Raw genomic sequence first — 16,667 nt, 5'->3', positions numbered from 1 at the left:
GGGGTTTCACCATGGTGGCCAGAATTGTCTTGGTCTCTTGACCTCATGATCCATCTGCTTCGGCCTCCCAAAGTGCTGGCATTACAGGCGCGAGCCACCACACCCGGCCTTCTGTTAGTATTCCTTTTCATCTTAGTATCGTTATTTTTATTTTCTTTTCCTGCAAATTTTCCATCCACGGTTGGTTGAATAAATGGGTTTGACTGTATATGTAAAGTGCTAATAATGGTTCTTAACACATAGTAAGTGCTATGTGCTGTTTACTTAAAAAACAAAAACACAGGACCGGGCATGGTAGCTCATGCCTGTAATCCCAGCACTTTCAGAGGCCGGGACAGGAGGATTGCTTGAGCCCAGGAGTTCGAGACCAGCCTGGGGAACATAGTGACACCCCATCTCTAAAAAGGAAAAACAGGCAAATAAAAACAAAAACACAAAACAGTTCCAAAGAGCCCCGGCTTGGTTCCTTTGGTGCCTGCATTCATGACTCTTGGGGCCAGGGACCTCTGTGATATTGCAAACTCTTCAGCAAGACCGTGGAGCCCCTGAAACCTCAGAGCAAGGAGACACCAGGCTATGCTGTGCTCTTGCCATTGGAATGGGCTCCCTCTCAAAGGCTGATTCTTCCTGAGTCCAAGCCAAGAACGTTTGCTTATAAAAATACTGAAAGGGGACCAGGCACGGTGGCTCAGGCCTGTAATCCCAACACTTTGGGAGACCAAGGTGGAAGGATTGCTTGAGCTCAGGAGTTTGAGACCAGCCTGAGAAACATAGTGATGCCCTGTCTCTATGAAAAAGTTTTTAAAAAAATAATTGGGCATGGTGGTGCACACCTGTAGTCCCAGCTACTTGGGAGGATCTCTTGAGCCCAGGAATTTAAGGCTGCAGCGAACTGTGCTTGTGCCACTGCACTCCAGCAGCCTGGGTGACAGAGCAAGACTCTCTTAAAAAAACAAAAACAAAAAACCACAGGAAAGGAGGCCTGGGTGTGAAGGCAGTTCACCCCAAGAACAGTCCAACCAGGGGCTCTAGGTCTCCTGTGCACACCTGGTGTCACTGTGGGTACCAGGGTGCCACATCAGAGGATGCAGGGGCTGCTGCAGGGGCCTGGGGCTTGAATGGGGCGGAGAAGTCATTAATATACCCAGGACACTCAACGCCTGTTGTTTTTCCTCACAGGCCGATGCTGCTACCAGCTTTCTGAGAGCAGCAAGATCAGGTAACTTGGACAAAGCTTTGGATCACCTGCGGAATGGGGTAGACATTAACACCTGTAACCAGGTAAGTGGGATGGAGGCAGGCCTGTTGTCTCTGAAGAGTAGCTCTTGCCTGATGCCATTTCCTGAGAGCTTTGAAACTGCCTCTATTAACCTTTTCCCAGTGGCCTCAAAACTCCCCCATGGCTTCTGCCTGCCGAAGGCCCTAACCTTGCTGTTTCCACTTCTGCCGTGGCCCAGGGCCCCACAGAGAAGGACTGATGCCTGCACAGTGTGGGCGAGGCCCGCATAGATCCCCTGTGGTCTCCTCGCTTAGAAGTTCCAGTCAGTCCCTGCTGTTGTCTTAGAATATGTGGCCTTTGAATTGGGGCAGGAGGAAGAGCCTTTGAAAGATACTGTGTCAGTAGGGATGTTCAGTCTCCTTTGTCCACTGGCAGTCTGTGTGGGTTCTCGGCTAGCCTGAGAAGAAAGTCGGGGAATGAGGCCCTGCTTTGGTCAGGTGCTGACAAAGGCGGGTGGGCTCGGGTTGAGGATGGTGGGGCTGGCACAGAGGCTGGCACTCCAGGGCTCCTGAGTGACATAGCTGAGCCTTAGCTTCAGGAGGGGCTGGCCAGGAAACAAAATATGTTCGGGTTGGGTTGGAGGGCAGAGACTCAGGCTTGGAGCCAAAGATCCAGGAACTGACTGAATAGAGAGGAAATGACCCTCCAGGAAGGGAACAGGTGTGTGGTTTGGGCTTGTGGATTGGTGACAGGTTTTGTTTGTTTGTAGATATTTGCCTGCCAATTAAGTTGTTTAGTTACACATGCTAATTGTTTCTAATTTAGAATACACTTACCCATTGAGAACTTTTTTAAACCATCTGAGCCATTAAAAATGTGTTCTTAATTGTGGTAAAATATACAGCATAGAATTTCCTGTCTTAACCATTTTTCAGCATACGGTTCAATGGGATTAAGTCCATTCATATTATCCTGTAACCATCATCCATCTCCAGAACTCTTTTCATGTTGCAAAACTGAAACTCTGTGCTCTTTAAACACTTATGCTTCATTGCCGACTACTCCCCAGCCCCTGGTGACCACCCTTCAACTTCCAGTCTCTACGAGTTATTATAGGGACCTCATAGAAGCAGAATCCTGCTATATTTGTACTTTTGTGACTGACTTCTTTTATTTAGCATAATGTCTTCATGGTTCCTCTGTACTTTGGTGGCTTGTGTGACTTTTCCAAGCTAGCAGGGCCAGATTTTCTGAATGTAGGTCAAGTTTTCCATGGGCCACGTGCCCCTATCCTACCCCCTCATTTACAGTTTCCCTACCCTTCCTGCCCTGTTTAAAATGCAAAATACCGTCCGGTGCAGTGGCTCACACCTGTAATCCCAGCACTCTGGGAGGCTGAGGCGGGCGGATCACCTGAGGTCAGGAGTTTGAGACCAGCCTGGCCAACGTGGAGAAACCCCGTCTCTATTAAAAATACAAAAATTAGCTGGGCATGGTGGTGGGTGCCTGTAATCCCAGCTACTTGGGAGGCTGAGACAGGAGAATTGCTTGAACCCAGGAGGCGGAGGTTGCAGTGAGCCCAGATCATGCCATTGTACTCCAGCCTGGGTGACAGAGCAAGACTCCATCTCAAATATAAAATAAAATAGACTGGGCATGGTGGCTTACACCTGCAATCCCAGCACTTAGGGAGGCCGAGGTGGGCAGATCACAAGGTCAAGAGTTCAAGACTAGCCTGGCCAATATGGTGAAGTCCTGTCTCTACTAAAAATACTAAAATTAGCCAGGCATGGTGGTGCACGCCTATAGTCCCAGCTACTTGGGAGGCTGAGGCAGAAGAATTGCTGGAACCCAGGAGGTGGAGATTGCAGTGAGCTGAGATCGTGCATTGCATTCCAGCCTGGGCAACAGAGTGAAACTCTGTCTCAAAAAATAATAATAATAATAATAAATAAGTAAATAAATAGATAAATAAAATGCAAAGTACTACCTGCCCCCACTCCTAGGACTGAGACCCCATTTGGATTAAGTTGGTCTTGCAGTGGCAGAAATTCACAACTAAAAGATCAGAGAGAATGGAGCAGTGTGGTGTGTGACGGGAAACAGAAGTAGGTGTCTGATAGGAAGCAAAGCCTCTGGCAGTGCACTTCAGAGGGAAAGTGAGGTATGTGGACCTGACTGGAATTTGCAAACTGGATGAGGGACCAGGCCCTCCGCCCCTTTTCTCATCCCTCCACCCAGAAATGCCAACATCCACATATCCACAGCCCAAAGGACATTGTGGTGGTTGTAACCAAGCATCTGCTCAGGCTGACCTTTGCATAGCAGGTTGAAAGTCTAAGCCCATATTTTGATGCCAAGAGGTGGATGCAGCAAAGTCTGGGGGCAGGGTGAAGGTCCTGGTGTGAGAGTTGTTCAGAAGACAGGGTCTGGGACCTTCTTAGCACCTCCAGAAGCAGCTGCAAGGCTGCAGCTGTGTTGCCCCAGCCCCCCATAGGCAGGGGGATTGCTCACTCTCTCCACCTGGGATGTGTTCTTGGGCTTGCAGAGATGCACATCTAGAGGCTTTCTTTGTTCTTACTATGGCTGGAGAATTGCAGATGTGTTTCTCTGCAGTCCAGTTCTCAGTGGAGGTGAATCACACCTTCAGAGGCCTTCCAAGGGTTAAGATTTTAGCTCTCAAAGGAATCCATTCAGCTAAAATGGGGACAACTGAACGTGTGTGAGACTTGAGCCAGGGCTCATTTTCTGTGTGAAATTGGAAGATTTTGATGCCACCCAGGGAATAGCTATGTCCTGATTGGTCTCCCGTTGGAGAGGCCTTGGGTATAACTGCCTTGTCACTCTGCCTTCTCTCCTCAGAGCACCTCTTCGGTTCATTTTGGGCTCAGAGAGCAGCAAGCACTGAGGCATTATTTGCACTTTATTGGCACCATTTCCGATCGGCTCAGCGCCAGTGACAAGTGGCTGTCAGCCCTGCTCGAGGTTGAGGGGAGGCTCCTGCCTCAGACTCAAGACTGCAGTCCTGGCTAAGCCTGGCCTCTCTTTCAAAGAGGATACTGCTGCAAGTTAGGCAATGAGTGTCAGAAGGGAACGAAAGACAGGATGCATCGAGTGCAAAGCCCCTTGCTGCTGGTTAATTCCCACAGCTGCCAGATGTGGCCCTGTTGGTCCCTGTCTTATGGTCTATGGCTGAGCAGGACAGGTAGCTGCAGGTGACTGCGCCTGGAAAGGAGCTGATCAGGGTTCTCTGAACCTCATTCTGGTTGCACAGGGCAGTTTGGTTTTGCTGTTGGCGGGAGAGTCCTGGTAGTGGGGGAAGGACTCCAGTGACTGAATCCATGCCTGCATGAAACCCATGAGTGCACCCAGCGGGATGATCCTGCATCTGCTTAATGTGCACAGGGCCAGCCTCTTAATGCTACTAGAGCTTTCTGCTCTTTAAAACACGCATAAAAGCAAGCTGTTGTCCCGGGGTCATGGCAAGAGAATTTGCTTTCAGCTTGAATCTTCTGAGCTGATGGACTGTGGTGGTGGTAACAGGGCAAATACTTATCCTTACATAAGTAACACACTTTCAAATAGTATGTTTTTGTGGAAAGAATGCATACTGTTTGCCATAACAGGAAGTAATTACTCTAAGTAGTGTAGAAAGAAGAACTCTTGGCTTATACAACAGACGTCTGAATATTCAGGGCAGTTCCTTGTTGGATAGACTGTGCCTACTAATGTTCTATCATCATTATCATTACCATGTCTACAGGAAAGAAGAAATTTATATGTAAGAACACACACATGTATGCATACATGAGCCCCCTTATACGAAGGCCAATTTTAAAATTTATTGTTTGCACTTTAGATGGCTGTGTCCAATGTACTTCCTGTGCATCTCCACATGTATATGGAGAGCTGGGCTGAAGGAATAGAATAATTTCATTTTAAAATCATGGTCCTTATCCACTCTCAACTGTAGTCTATTGGCAGTGACAGCTATTAATCAAATAATGACACAAACAGATATACATACCAAAAACTAGGTTAGGAACCATGAATGGAAGGCAGAGAGTATATGAGAGGACTTCCCTAGAGTCAGAGGTCAGAGAAGGCTACCATGAGGAAGAAACAGCTGAGCTGAGGGAGGAGCAGGGGCGAATGAGGTGAAGCAAGGGAGAACATGCTGGTCTTAGAGAGCAGCCTGTGCAAAGCCCCAGAGGCAGGGAAAGGAGCAGAGGGTTGAAGGAAGGCCAGAGTGGGCGCAGTGCAGATAGCACGAGAGGCCAGGCGAGGTGGAGCTGGGATCATGCTGGAGCTTACAGGTAGGGGCGAAAGTCACAACATTCAGCGACTGAGACAGGGACATAAAGATGGGAACAGGGTACAGTGAGAACTATGGGTGGGGGAGGGCGGGAGGAGGGAATGGGTGGAAAAACTACTGGGTACCGTGTTCACTACCTGAGTGACAGGATCATACATCCTCCAAACCTCAGCGTCATGCAGTACATTCGTGTAACAAACCTGCACAGGTACCCCCGAATCTAAACTAGAAGTTGAAATTATAAACAACTGGGACAGTGTGCCCCTGGGCCAGAGCAGTGTGTGTGCATGCATGTGTGTGCTCACCAGCTGCACCAGACCTTAACCCTATAGTTGCTGACTGAAGGGAAGAGGCCTGGGGGAGGGGGACAGTGGCCAGAGCAGCAGGGATGGGGTACTTAAGAGCCTGCAGCAGCCTGGGCGCGATGGCTCATGCCTGTAATCCCCGCACTTTGGGAGGCCAAGGTGGGTGGATCACGTGAGGTCGTGTTTGAGACCAGCCTGGCCAACATGGTGGAACTATTTAGTCTCTACTAAAATAAAAAAATTAGCCGGGCATGATGGCAGGCACCTGTAATTCCAGCTACTCAGGAAGCTGAGGCAGGAGAATCTCTTGAACCCAGGAGGCAGAGGTTGCAGTGAGCTGAGATCGAGCCACTGCACTCCAGCTTGGGCAACAGAGCAAGACTCTGTCTCAAAAAAAAAAAAAGCCTGCAGCAGTGGCCACTGACCTGGGAGTGGGGCATTTCAGCATTTAACACCTGCGCAGCTGTATTGCTGTGTCCTGGTTGAATATCCCCCCCTTGTAGAAGCCACATGAAGGATTCCAGTCTTTCTCCTGAGCATAGAGGAAAGTGAACCACAGATTCAAGCACAGGAGTGATATGATTAAGGGTGTGCTTTAAAGGGTCTCACTGGCTACCTCATGGAAAACAGGCGGAGGGCCCAGTGGTGCAGTGGGGGAGCCTGTGTGTGCCCAGCAGCACCGGAGGGATGTATGGGCAGCTTGGATGAGGGTCATGGCTGTGGAGATGGAGCAAAGCCAAGCAGGCTTGGGTGATGGGTTGGATGGGGCACTGAGGGGAAGGAGACTTGAGAATGACCTTCGGAGGACTGGCTTCCATGGCAGGTGGGTGGTGGCACCATCCGCTAAATGAGGGATGCTGGGAGCAGACCGGTGTGTGGAAACACGGGGGAGGAGTCAAAAGCAGAGCTGTGTCCAGATCCCGGTAAGGAGGCTCTGAGGAATTCGAGCAGAAATATATAGTAAGCAGTTGGATATTTGAGCCCGGAATTCAGATAAGAGGTCCAGCCCAAAGATAGATATTTGGAAGTCATTCAGCCTTCGAGGAAGTCAAGTGCTGGCGGGGGCTGATGAGAGCAGGGAGGAAAGGCATGTTGAATATACTCCCACTCACCTGTGTGGGGTCATCCCACAGCAGTCATTAAACACCCACTCTGTGCCAGGCCTATTCTAGGCACTGAACAAGACAGACAAAATAGTCTGCATGCTGGTGGCCTGTGTGTGCTGGTGAAGGAAATAGACAATAGCTAAGAGGATGGGCACATACATGAAGTCAGCTGATGGGCGACACTGGGGAGGAGGAAGGTCAAGGTGCCTATTTTGGTGGGGTGGTTGGGAGGGCTGTCTAGGGAGACAACTTTTAAGAGGCCTAGAAGAAGTAAGGGAGAGAGCCATGTGGTTTCTGGGGAACAGCATTCTTGGGAGAGCAGAAAACATGTGCAAAGGCCCTGGGACAGGAGTGACAGTGGTTTGCTTGGGGAACAGCGAGGCTGGAGTTGAGTGATGGAAGGGAAGGTGGTAGGCAGTGGGGTGGGAGGAGTGCCTGGGGCCAGATCAAGGAGGGCTTGCATTGGTGAGGGCTTATATTTTGCCATAAGGGTGAAGTCATTTGAAGGTGTTACACAAGAGATGCTTGTGCTAATGGAGGTTTCTAAACAATTGCCCTCGCTGCTGTGTGGAGGACAGACTCGGGGCACAGGGACAGGAGCAGCAAGACTGGTGAGGAGGCTGGTGTGGGGGGCCAGGTGGAACCCCGTGGTGGCTTTGAATAAGGGGGAGAGAAGAGAGGTGGGGAGGCCAGAGGACTTGTTGCCCAGGCTTGGAGTGTCATCACCTTAGATGTGGTGGTCTCAGCACACATTTTGCCGGGGCCCCTTACGCAGCCCGGGACTGGGTCATTCTTGCTGCTGGAGCAGCCACATAGCAGTGGGTTGGTAGACTCCATCTCAGCTCAACAGCCACTGTGAAGACAGCCCTGATCCCCATAGCTTGAAGCCATCCCTCCCTTTGTGATGTGTCAGTACCTCTCTTAAGGCTTAAGCCTAGCCGGCCCCACTATGTGGCGTGGTAACATTGAACAGGTCTTCCCTCCCTGGTGGGCTCCATGCTGCAGGAAGGCAAAGCCCATGACTGGGGACTCTGTTTCTCCACAGCACCTGGCATAGGATGTGTCCTATATTAGATGCTCTGGCATTTGTCTTAATAAATGGCCACATAATTGTGCACAGACCAGTATTAGCTTCACATGCTCAGTTTCCAGAATTATTGTTAGATTGATATCAAATCAAAATTTTTTCTCATGGAAACTATAGCAATACAAAAATACTTTCTGGGATGAAGTAACTGACTATATACATTAATGAGTCAACCAAATAAAATAAAACTAGAAAAGACCAGTGCCAGCCTGTGTCCCCTGAATTCCTACAATTGTCAGATTGACGTGGATGCTCCACTGGGGGCTGTGAGCTGGAATCCCAGGGGCAAAAAGCCTCATGGTTTTAGTTTTCTGTTCTATTCCGATGACGCTGACACTTGCTGGTTCATTTGGCCTTCCTGATAGGAAAGAAAGAGCTTGAGGCTCCAGGAGATAATTTTCCATGAAAAGGAGAAGCCTTGTCATCCGCGACTCAGCGTAAGGCAGAGTTAAAAGTGAGGACTTCCCGGAGCAGCCCAGGCGCGGTTGGTCCTCTTTGCCTGTCTCGTTTTTCTCCATAGTGCTTGCTACTGCCTGCCTTCATATGCATTTATATGTCTGCTTATTTTTGTCTTCACTAAATTGTAGGCATCTTAAGGGGAGAGGGCTTTGCTTTCCTTATTGCTCCATATCAGGATCCTGCTTAACCTATAGTAGGTGCTCATAAACTCAGTTGACAGACTGAATTAAAAAAAAAAAAAAGCAGCTATGTTGTTTGTTATAGCTATGAATGGTGAAAGCTTATATATTTTATACTTAGTCCACGTAGGAACTAGACTAAGCACCATCACTTTGTAAGAGCCTTGTGCAATCATGCATACTTAGGATAATGACTCCTGCAATAGGCACGGCTAAGATGCTGACATTAGCCCCACAGATCGAGTATTTGGCAATATTTGCTGCAGCGTCCAGAAGCTCAACCATCTGAATGATCACAAAAGCATAAACGATTTCCAGTGCAAAAGCCCACTGAAAGCACCTGAAACCATGCCAGTTCCCTGGATATGCCCTAAATTTCCACATGTGCATTAGGAAGCCCTATTATTGTTGGGCTCTTGTTTATCTTGAAGGTAAAGGGTTGCCAGCATTAGGAATAAATGGAGCACCTATAACAATAATTTCTGCTACAGTGTAGTATTTTCTACAGCGGCCAAATGCCAAGTCTTTTGATCAGGATTTCTTGGGCTCCGGTGATGGTGATAATTACAACCTTTCCACGCTATAGAATCTTAGGGCTTAGTGGAACTCACGGCATTCAATTTTCATTTTATAGCTCAGGAAACTGAGGTCTAGAAGTTACTTCTGAATATCCTATGCTGTATGACTTTGGATTTGGTGAGTTGGGCTTAAGAAGTCCAAGATGAGGCTGGGCGCGGTGGCTCATGCCTGTAACGCCAGCACTTTGGGATGCCGAGGCAGGCAGATCACCTGAGGCTGGGAGTTCGAGACCAGCCTGACCAACATAGAGAAACCCCATCTCTACTAAAAATACAAAATTAGCTGAGTGTTGTGACGCATGCCTGTAATCCCAGCTACTCGGGAGGCTGAGGCACAAGAATCACTTGAACCTGGGAGGCGGAGGTTGTGGTAAGCTGAGATTGCACCACTGCACTCCAGCCTGGGCAACAAGAGTGAAACCCTGTCTCAAAAAAAAAAAAAAAGAAGAAGAAGAAGAAGAAGAAGAAGTACAAGATGAGGCCAGGCACAACAGCTCACACCTGTAATCCCAGCACTTTGGGAGGACGAGGCAGGTGGATCACCTGAGGTCAGGAATTTGAGACCAGCCTGACCAACAAGGTGAAACCCCGTCTCTACTAAAAATAAAAAAAATTAGCTGGGCATTGGTGGTGGATGCCTACAATCTCAGCTACTTGGGAGTCTGAGGCAGGAGAAGCACTTGAACCTGGCAGAAGTTGCAGTGAGCCAAGATTGCACCACTGCAGGCCTGGGCAACAGAGCAAGACTCCATCTCAAAAAAAAAAAAATGTCCAAGATGAAATTTCTCTGCTCATTCATTTATTCTGCAAACACATATTGACCAATTACAATGACCCGTGCACCAGGCTAGAGACTAGGGCTAACTAGGATGAATAAATTCATGCCCTGTTCTCAAAGAACTCGGAGGCAGGTAAAAGGTCCAGCTTGTAGATAAAAGATTACAAATTCAGTATTGTAAGTGCCATCCTGAAGGAGTACAGCAGATGTTTTGTCCGTGTAATCGTTCATTCAACAAATATTTTTTGAGCTGTTCTAATGTTCCAAGAGCCAGCCAGTTAAAGGTGAGCAGGTCCCGGGACCTGCCCTTACATCGTTTCTGGTCTAAGGGTAATGGCTGGCCTGCTAATGAGTCAGAGAAAGGTCGTGAAGGAAGGAGTCTCCTAGTAGAGAACTGGGAAACAGGAATTGCTGTGAGAAGGAACGGACTGCAAAGGCTGGAGTGCCAAAGGGCAATGGGGCAGGGGGCAGTTTGGTGGAGTTTGGGGGACATGAAATGAAAGAGGATGAGGATGGTGGTCGATCCATCTTAGGAGGTTAGAGCTAGATCTGTATAGGTCTAGAACCTGGCACCTTTCTCTGTCGTCGTTTTTTTCTTAGGAACTGTTGACAAGCATAGAAAAATGTATTAAACTACATAGCTCTCTGATCCTACCTGCACCCCCAAAACACACAGAAAGCCTTCCTAATATGATGGTGTTGTGGTATTAAAGCTTCTTTAGACTTGGTGCCTTGGTGGAGCTCTGGAATAGTGATGAGGAAGAGAAAATGTTTCACTGGAGCCCTCACCTGGGAAATGAGTGTTCTGTGTTAAATAGTTAAACCAGATATGCAGCTAGGTGCCCCTATGCCTGGCACCTCGTGCCTGCTCCACCATTAATGTTCACATTACCCTGAGAGTTGATTAGAGCAGGTGCTTGACCAGGGAGGCTGGGGAGACTCAGAGAGGTGAAGAGCCTCAGAGCCCAGGACTGAGACGCCCAGCCCAAGCCTCTGTACTCACTCAGAGGATGGATTTGACACTGTGCAGCAAGCCTGTTACTGCTCTGGGTGATCTGCCCCAGACTGATTTCATTTTCCCTTCCTCTGCAACCAAGGAAGAGCTAGTTGACCAGTTCAGTTACATAAAAATCTTCATTTGTAGTCACAGCAGCGACATTCCGTGGAATCCTAGGGACTAGGCAAAGGGTGACTAGCACCTTCAGGAATGATCGGAACATAGTGCAAGGAAAGCACACTCTCTAAACTCCACTTTATGCTTTCATTGCTCTAGGAGTTTAGAATATGAAGACCAGATGTGATCTTCATAGTGCTGAGAGACTAAGAAAAAAGATAGGGTTGTGTGTGGTTCCATGAAAGTGCATTCAATTCTGCAAACTCTTATGCACCAGGCTCCATGCTAGGACCTGATTACCAAGGTGAGCAAAACACAGGATCTCAAAAAATTCAGGCCTTTGGGATAGACAGACACAAGCGCAGACAAATGCAATTCTGTGTGATGAGGGTCTTGAGAGAGTTATCAAGGGCCATGGGAACATGGCCAAGAAAGCAATCCACTTTTAGGGGGCTGGAAATAGGGTACAGTGTGGCAAAGAGAGCGGACAGCGAAAGTCACAGGCAAAATGACACTGGGTCTGGGCCTTGAGGAAGATTCACCTCTGTGGTTGTTAGAGGAAATGCTGAAAGCAGATCCCATGGTTGTGATGAGACTAGAGGAGGAATGAGAATTGGCCACGATTGTTTGCATTCGACTGTGACTTCTTTGGTGTAAATCCTTTCTGTCCGTTTTGACAAGCCTTGGCTCTGATTTTAACTCCCTTACGTTCCCCGAAACCACTGTTAACAGTTTATATGAATCTTGGCATATTTTTTTTCTGTACATGCAAAACACATGGTTTTCTGCAAGCTGTTACGTTGTCTTATTCTTGGAATTATGGAATTCAGAGGAAACTAGAAGCTCAGAGCAGTTTTGTCATTGCAAAGCAGCATAAATTGAAGGCTGGGAGGTCATAGATAAGGACAGTTTTAGAAGTCCAGGGTTCTTTTCTCCTGACCCCACTGCCCTTCTTCTGAAGGTCTGGGTCTTTTTTTGTTTTGTTTTTAAAAAGAATACCAAGATCTCGGGCACAGATGCTCTTTCTAGTCCATAGGAGATATTCTTAGCTGCTGAGCTGCATTTCAGAGTCCCATTCTCTCATTAACTCAAGCTCACACTTCCTCCTCCACCTTCCCAAGGGCCTATCAACCTCTGCAGTTGATTTGCTGCTGAACTACAGGATTTCTCAGAGCACAGGGCTGCTGCGAGTTCTGTACAATCAGAGTAGAAAGAAGGTGAGCTGAGGTTGATTCATTTCCTTGCGGAGCTCTAAAATCATTGTGCATTCCTTTTCTTTAAGGTAATGAAAAGGATTAGAGTGTTTTTCCTCCTCATGAGTATCTAGCAAACTGTGAATCCTAAGTGCTACCTGGGCAGGAGGGCTAAAGTTAGATTGCAAGAAAGCAAACAGGGAAAATGCTCAGAGCCGGTCGCCTCCCTTTCCATCTGTGCCACCTCTCTCTGAGTTTGTGCTGTCCTCTCAGTTTCTTCTCTTATTCTGTCTTTCCTGCCCCTAGGCAAGAGACAGGTTTGCAAAGGAGATCAGGTGTGACTTTCTACTATGGTTATGGCAGTTGCTTCAGCTCTGCCTGGCTTCTGATTCATTAGATTCCAAGATCATGTATTTTTAGCAGACCTTTCCCACCAAACGGTCTCTAGAAAGCGGCTGCAGGTGGTGTGGCCCCACAGAATGAGAGGCCTGCCCTTCAGAAGAGGTCTCCCCCATCAGCAGGTTTCCCTGTGGGTTGAGGGATGTTCTCTTAGCATGTTTGATTGCGCTCTGGGGTTTCCATCCTGGAATAATATCAGAACTCCAGTAAAAGTCGTGCCTCACGGGTCCTTTACAAATAGGACAGATGCACAGCCACTCAGAAGGATGAGGTGGGAGGATGGTTTGAGCCCAGGGGTTCATGACTAGCCTGAGCAACATAGTGAAACCTTGTCCTACAGAATAAATAAATAATTTAGAAATTAAACATTAAAAAACAAATTAGCCAGGCATGGCCCTGCACCTGTAGTCCCGGCTACTCAGGAGGATCGTTTGAGCCCAGAAGTTCGAGGTTGTGGTGAGCTGTGATCTCCCCTATGAATAGCCATGGTACTCCAGCCTGGGCAGCACAGCAAGACCCCATCTCTAAAAGCAAGAAAGAAAAAAACCGGCCGAGCATGGTGGCTCATGCCTGTAATCCCAGCACTTTGGGAGGCTGAGGTGGGCCGATCACAAGGTCAGGAGATCGAGAATATCCTGGCTAACATGGTGAAACCCCATCTCTACTAAAAGTACAAAAATATAGCCGGGCATGGTGGTGGGTGCCTGTAGTCCCAGCTACTTGGGAGGCTAAGGCAGGAGAATGCCGTGAACCTGGGAGGCAGAGCTTGCAGTGAGCAGAGATCGCACCACTGGACTCCAGCCTGGGCAACAGAGCAAGACTCCATCTCAAAAAAAAAAAAAAAAAAGAAAGAAAAACCAGGACAGATAGATGTAATTATAACTTCATACTGGCTGTGATTCCCAAATGTGTAGAAGCCCCAGTGGGCCACCTGTGCCCTACTTAGACCCCAGAATTACCCCCACAACATCACTCCTCTCCTGCACAGCCTCTGCAGCTCACCACCACTCCTCTTTACCTCCCATTGAAAAAATTGTTTAGTAGTTCCAAATCTACAGAAAAGTTACAAGAACCATAAAGAGAATTCCTGTGTCTCTGGTGTCTGCATTCTCTATGCCCGTTCTCCTGCACTTCCTGTCCCTGTCCATCTGTCTATAACGTAGGACGTGTGACATGATTCTGCACATGCCCAGACAGTCCAGTGTATACCATCCAAAAGTAAGGGTACTTTCCCACGTATCCATCCCACGTGCCTGCCAATCTGGAAATCAACATTGATGCAACACAACCATCCAATCCACAGATTCCATTAAGATTTTGTCAACTGTCCCAACAATTTATCCCTCTCTCTGTGCCTCCTTCCCTCACATCTCCCCACCCCTTCCTCTTTCTCCCTCACCTCCCTTTCCTGCTCTCCTCCCTCCTTTCCTCTCTCTCTCTGTCTCTCTGTCTATGTCTGTTTTCTCTCACTGCCTCTGTTCCCCTCCACCTTTTTCTTTCTCTCTCTGTTTCAGAAATCTCTCCAGGAAGATATTTTGCATTTAGTTGTCACATCTCATCAGCCTCCTTCCATCTGGAATAGGCCCTCAGCCTGCCCATTTCTCCTATGTTTGACTGTTTCCATGCTGTAGTTTGAACCTCAGCTGTCTGTCTGATGCTGCCTCATGGCCATATGGCCATGCTCGACAGGAATACCATAGAAACCATGCTCCCTCCCCACTCCTGGGGATGTTAATCTTGATCACCCAGTAAAATTGGTGTCAGCCACGTTTTTCTACTGTAAGTTCACTGATTTTCCCTTTGTAATTGATCAGTATTGTGTTGGGGGAGGGAAACATTTCAGTCTAAAGGGATCCATTGATGGGAGCCCATTGGTGACATCTGCCTGTATCAGCTACTGCTGTGGTGGCTCCAGAGAGTGATTCCCCATTTCCATCATGTCTTCTACATTTTTTAGCTGGCATTCTACAAAAGGATAAGCTTTTTCTTCTCCCCATTCGTGTATTTTTTCTTTATTTGTGTAGACCTGTTTGGACTCACGGATCCATCTTCCATTTGATGGGTTTCAACCTGATACTCCCATGACTTATTTCAACGGTCAAGTCTAAGCTGGGCCAGTAGGAGTCCTTCCCATCAGTTGGCTTCTTCATCCTTTGACATGTCCTCCTCATTCCTTGAGCATTTTCCTACTTTCTGGCACAAGGTGCCCCAGGCTCATTTTGTACTTGCCCTGCCCCAGCCCTGGCTCAGTGCTTCTCCAAAGATCCCTGGTTCCTATTAGTGGAGACAGCACTTAGACACCAGGGTCCGGTCCCCAGTATGCCAGTTGCTCCGGGTTGTCGTATGTCTGTGTGCATGCATGTGTGCATACACGAGTCTGTTAACTACATCTACAGCTATCTATGTATATATATTTTAAGAATCAATGCGATCACGCCAATATTTTTTCGATTCCAGCCCAGTGCTCAGAATTCTTTCTAGCCTTTCCTTTCCCCATGTTTGTACAGTCCTTCAGACAGCGGGAGGCCTGAATGCCACTGATGCCCATCCTCCTTAACGTATTCACTGACTCGTTTGCTCAGTGTGACAACTTCCCAGCCACTCCATTAGCTGTCCTCTTTCTCAGACCCCAGACATGCTGCTGCCCATGCCCTGCAGGGCACCTCTCTGCTCACTGCCCTATAAGGCTAACATCTCTCCCAGCTGGGTGGGGAGGGAGGGAGAAGGATGAGAAGGGAAGATGGGAAAGCACCCCTTCAGCTTTGATTTCCTTTCTGTTTTGGTTGAAATTTTGATGTAGACAATTTGAGGAAAGAAATCAAAACTTATATAGCTCTAGTAATTTTTTAAATGTGTCTCAATTCATTTCCTCTTCCAGCCAAACCATCGTGCCGTCGCTCCTTCCCTTCCCATCATCTGCTCTGTTTCCTGTGGCTCCATGGTCTTTGCATTGCTTTCTTCCCTACTCTTTCTTTCATTCTCATCAGTTTCAGAATTTGGAGTAAGAATGGCAGTTCTTGCAGTTTTGCAGAGATACCAAGGCCTTTCTATTTCAAACCGTTCCCCTTCTCTTGACAGGCAGAGTTAAATTCCCTGTGTCTCTTGTATTCATACATTTGGAAATCAATTAGTGCAATTGGGGCAATCAGAAGAGCTAAACAGAGGAATCATTTAACGAGAACAAATGTCTGGAATTGTGTATTTTGCCAATGGAATTTCTCACAGTTGGTGCAAGAAAATACTCCAAATTGAATCAATCAGGCTGAATGTGACTTTTTTCTTCTTCGTAAAAATGTTAAAAGAAACATAGCCAGCTGAGGTCTCCCTCCCCACCCATCACACAGATCCCTTTTCAGAACAATCCTGTCAATTGACATTTCACCTGAAAAAGAGCAAAGGCAGATGCACAACTCCAGGTGTGTGTGCTTGGCATGAAGATTTTTGCCAAAAAGAGCCTTAAAAGGTTATCAAAGGTTATCTGCTGTGTTAGGACCATTTGGAAAGAGATCATATGGGGCCAGCTGGCCTTAAGGGCTCAATACAGGGAGTATGTAGGATGCAGAAGGCTGCAGAGAGCATGGCTCCTACCCTGACGATGAGAAAAAACTCATTAATCTACAAAATGGTCATTTTTTCCTGAACCCATCTCATGCCTGCCTGAGGTAGTAAGGCAGACGAGTAAACAGAATTTCAAACAGAAGCAAGGCCCTCTAAGAAGCAGGCCACATAAATCACTTCAGCTTTGGCAGAGGTCGGGAAACAGTGGTGTTCACCATACAAGCCAAAATCTTTTTTTTTTTTCTTTTTTTCTTTTTTTTCAGATAAGGTCTCACTTCACCACTCGGGCTCAAGGGCAATGGTGCAACCATAGCTCACTGCAGCCTTGAACTGCTGGGCTCAAGGGATCCTCCCACCTCAGCCTCCCAAAGTGCTGG

General features: G+C 47.7%; 1 protein-coding gene across 5 annotated transcripts in view; it reads left to right on the top strand.

Moving 5' to 3' along the window:
• ANK1 (ankyrin 1) overlaps positions 1–16,667 on the top strand; it is a 143,319-nt gene that overhangs the window by 38,307 nt on the left and 88,345 nt on the right. For all 5 annotated transcript variants that reach the window (XM_023214480.1, XM_023214478.1, XM_023214479.1 and 2 more), the window contains exon 2: positions 1,180–1,281. In XM_023214480.1, coding sequence (XP_023070248.1) covers positions 1,180–1,281 — 102 coding nt within the window. The remainder of the gene's footprint in view (positions 1–1,179; positions 1,282–16,667) is intronic.

Source organism: Piliocolobus tephrosceles, chromosome 7 (genome assembly GCF_002776525.5).
Source record: "Piliocolobus tephrosceles isolate RC106 chromosome 7, ASM277652v3, whole genome shotgun sequence".
Classification (NCBI taxonomy): Eukaryota; Metazoa; Chordata; class Mammalia; order Primates; family Cercopithecidae; genus Piliocolobus; species Piliocolobus tephrosceles.
This window is presented reverse-complemented; position numbering and strand designations above follow the sequence as displayed.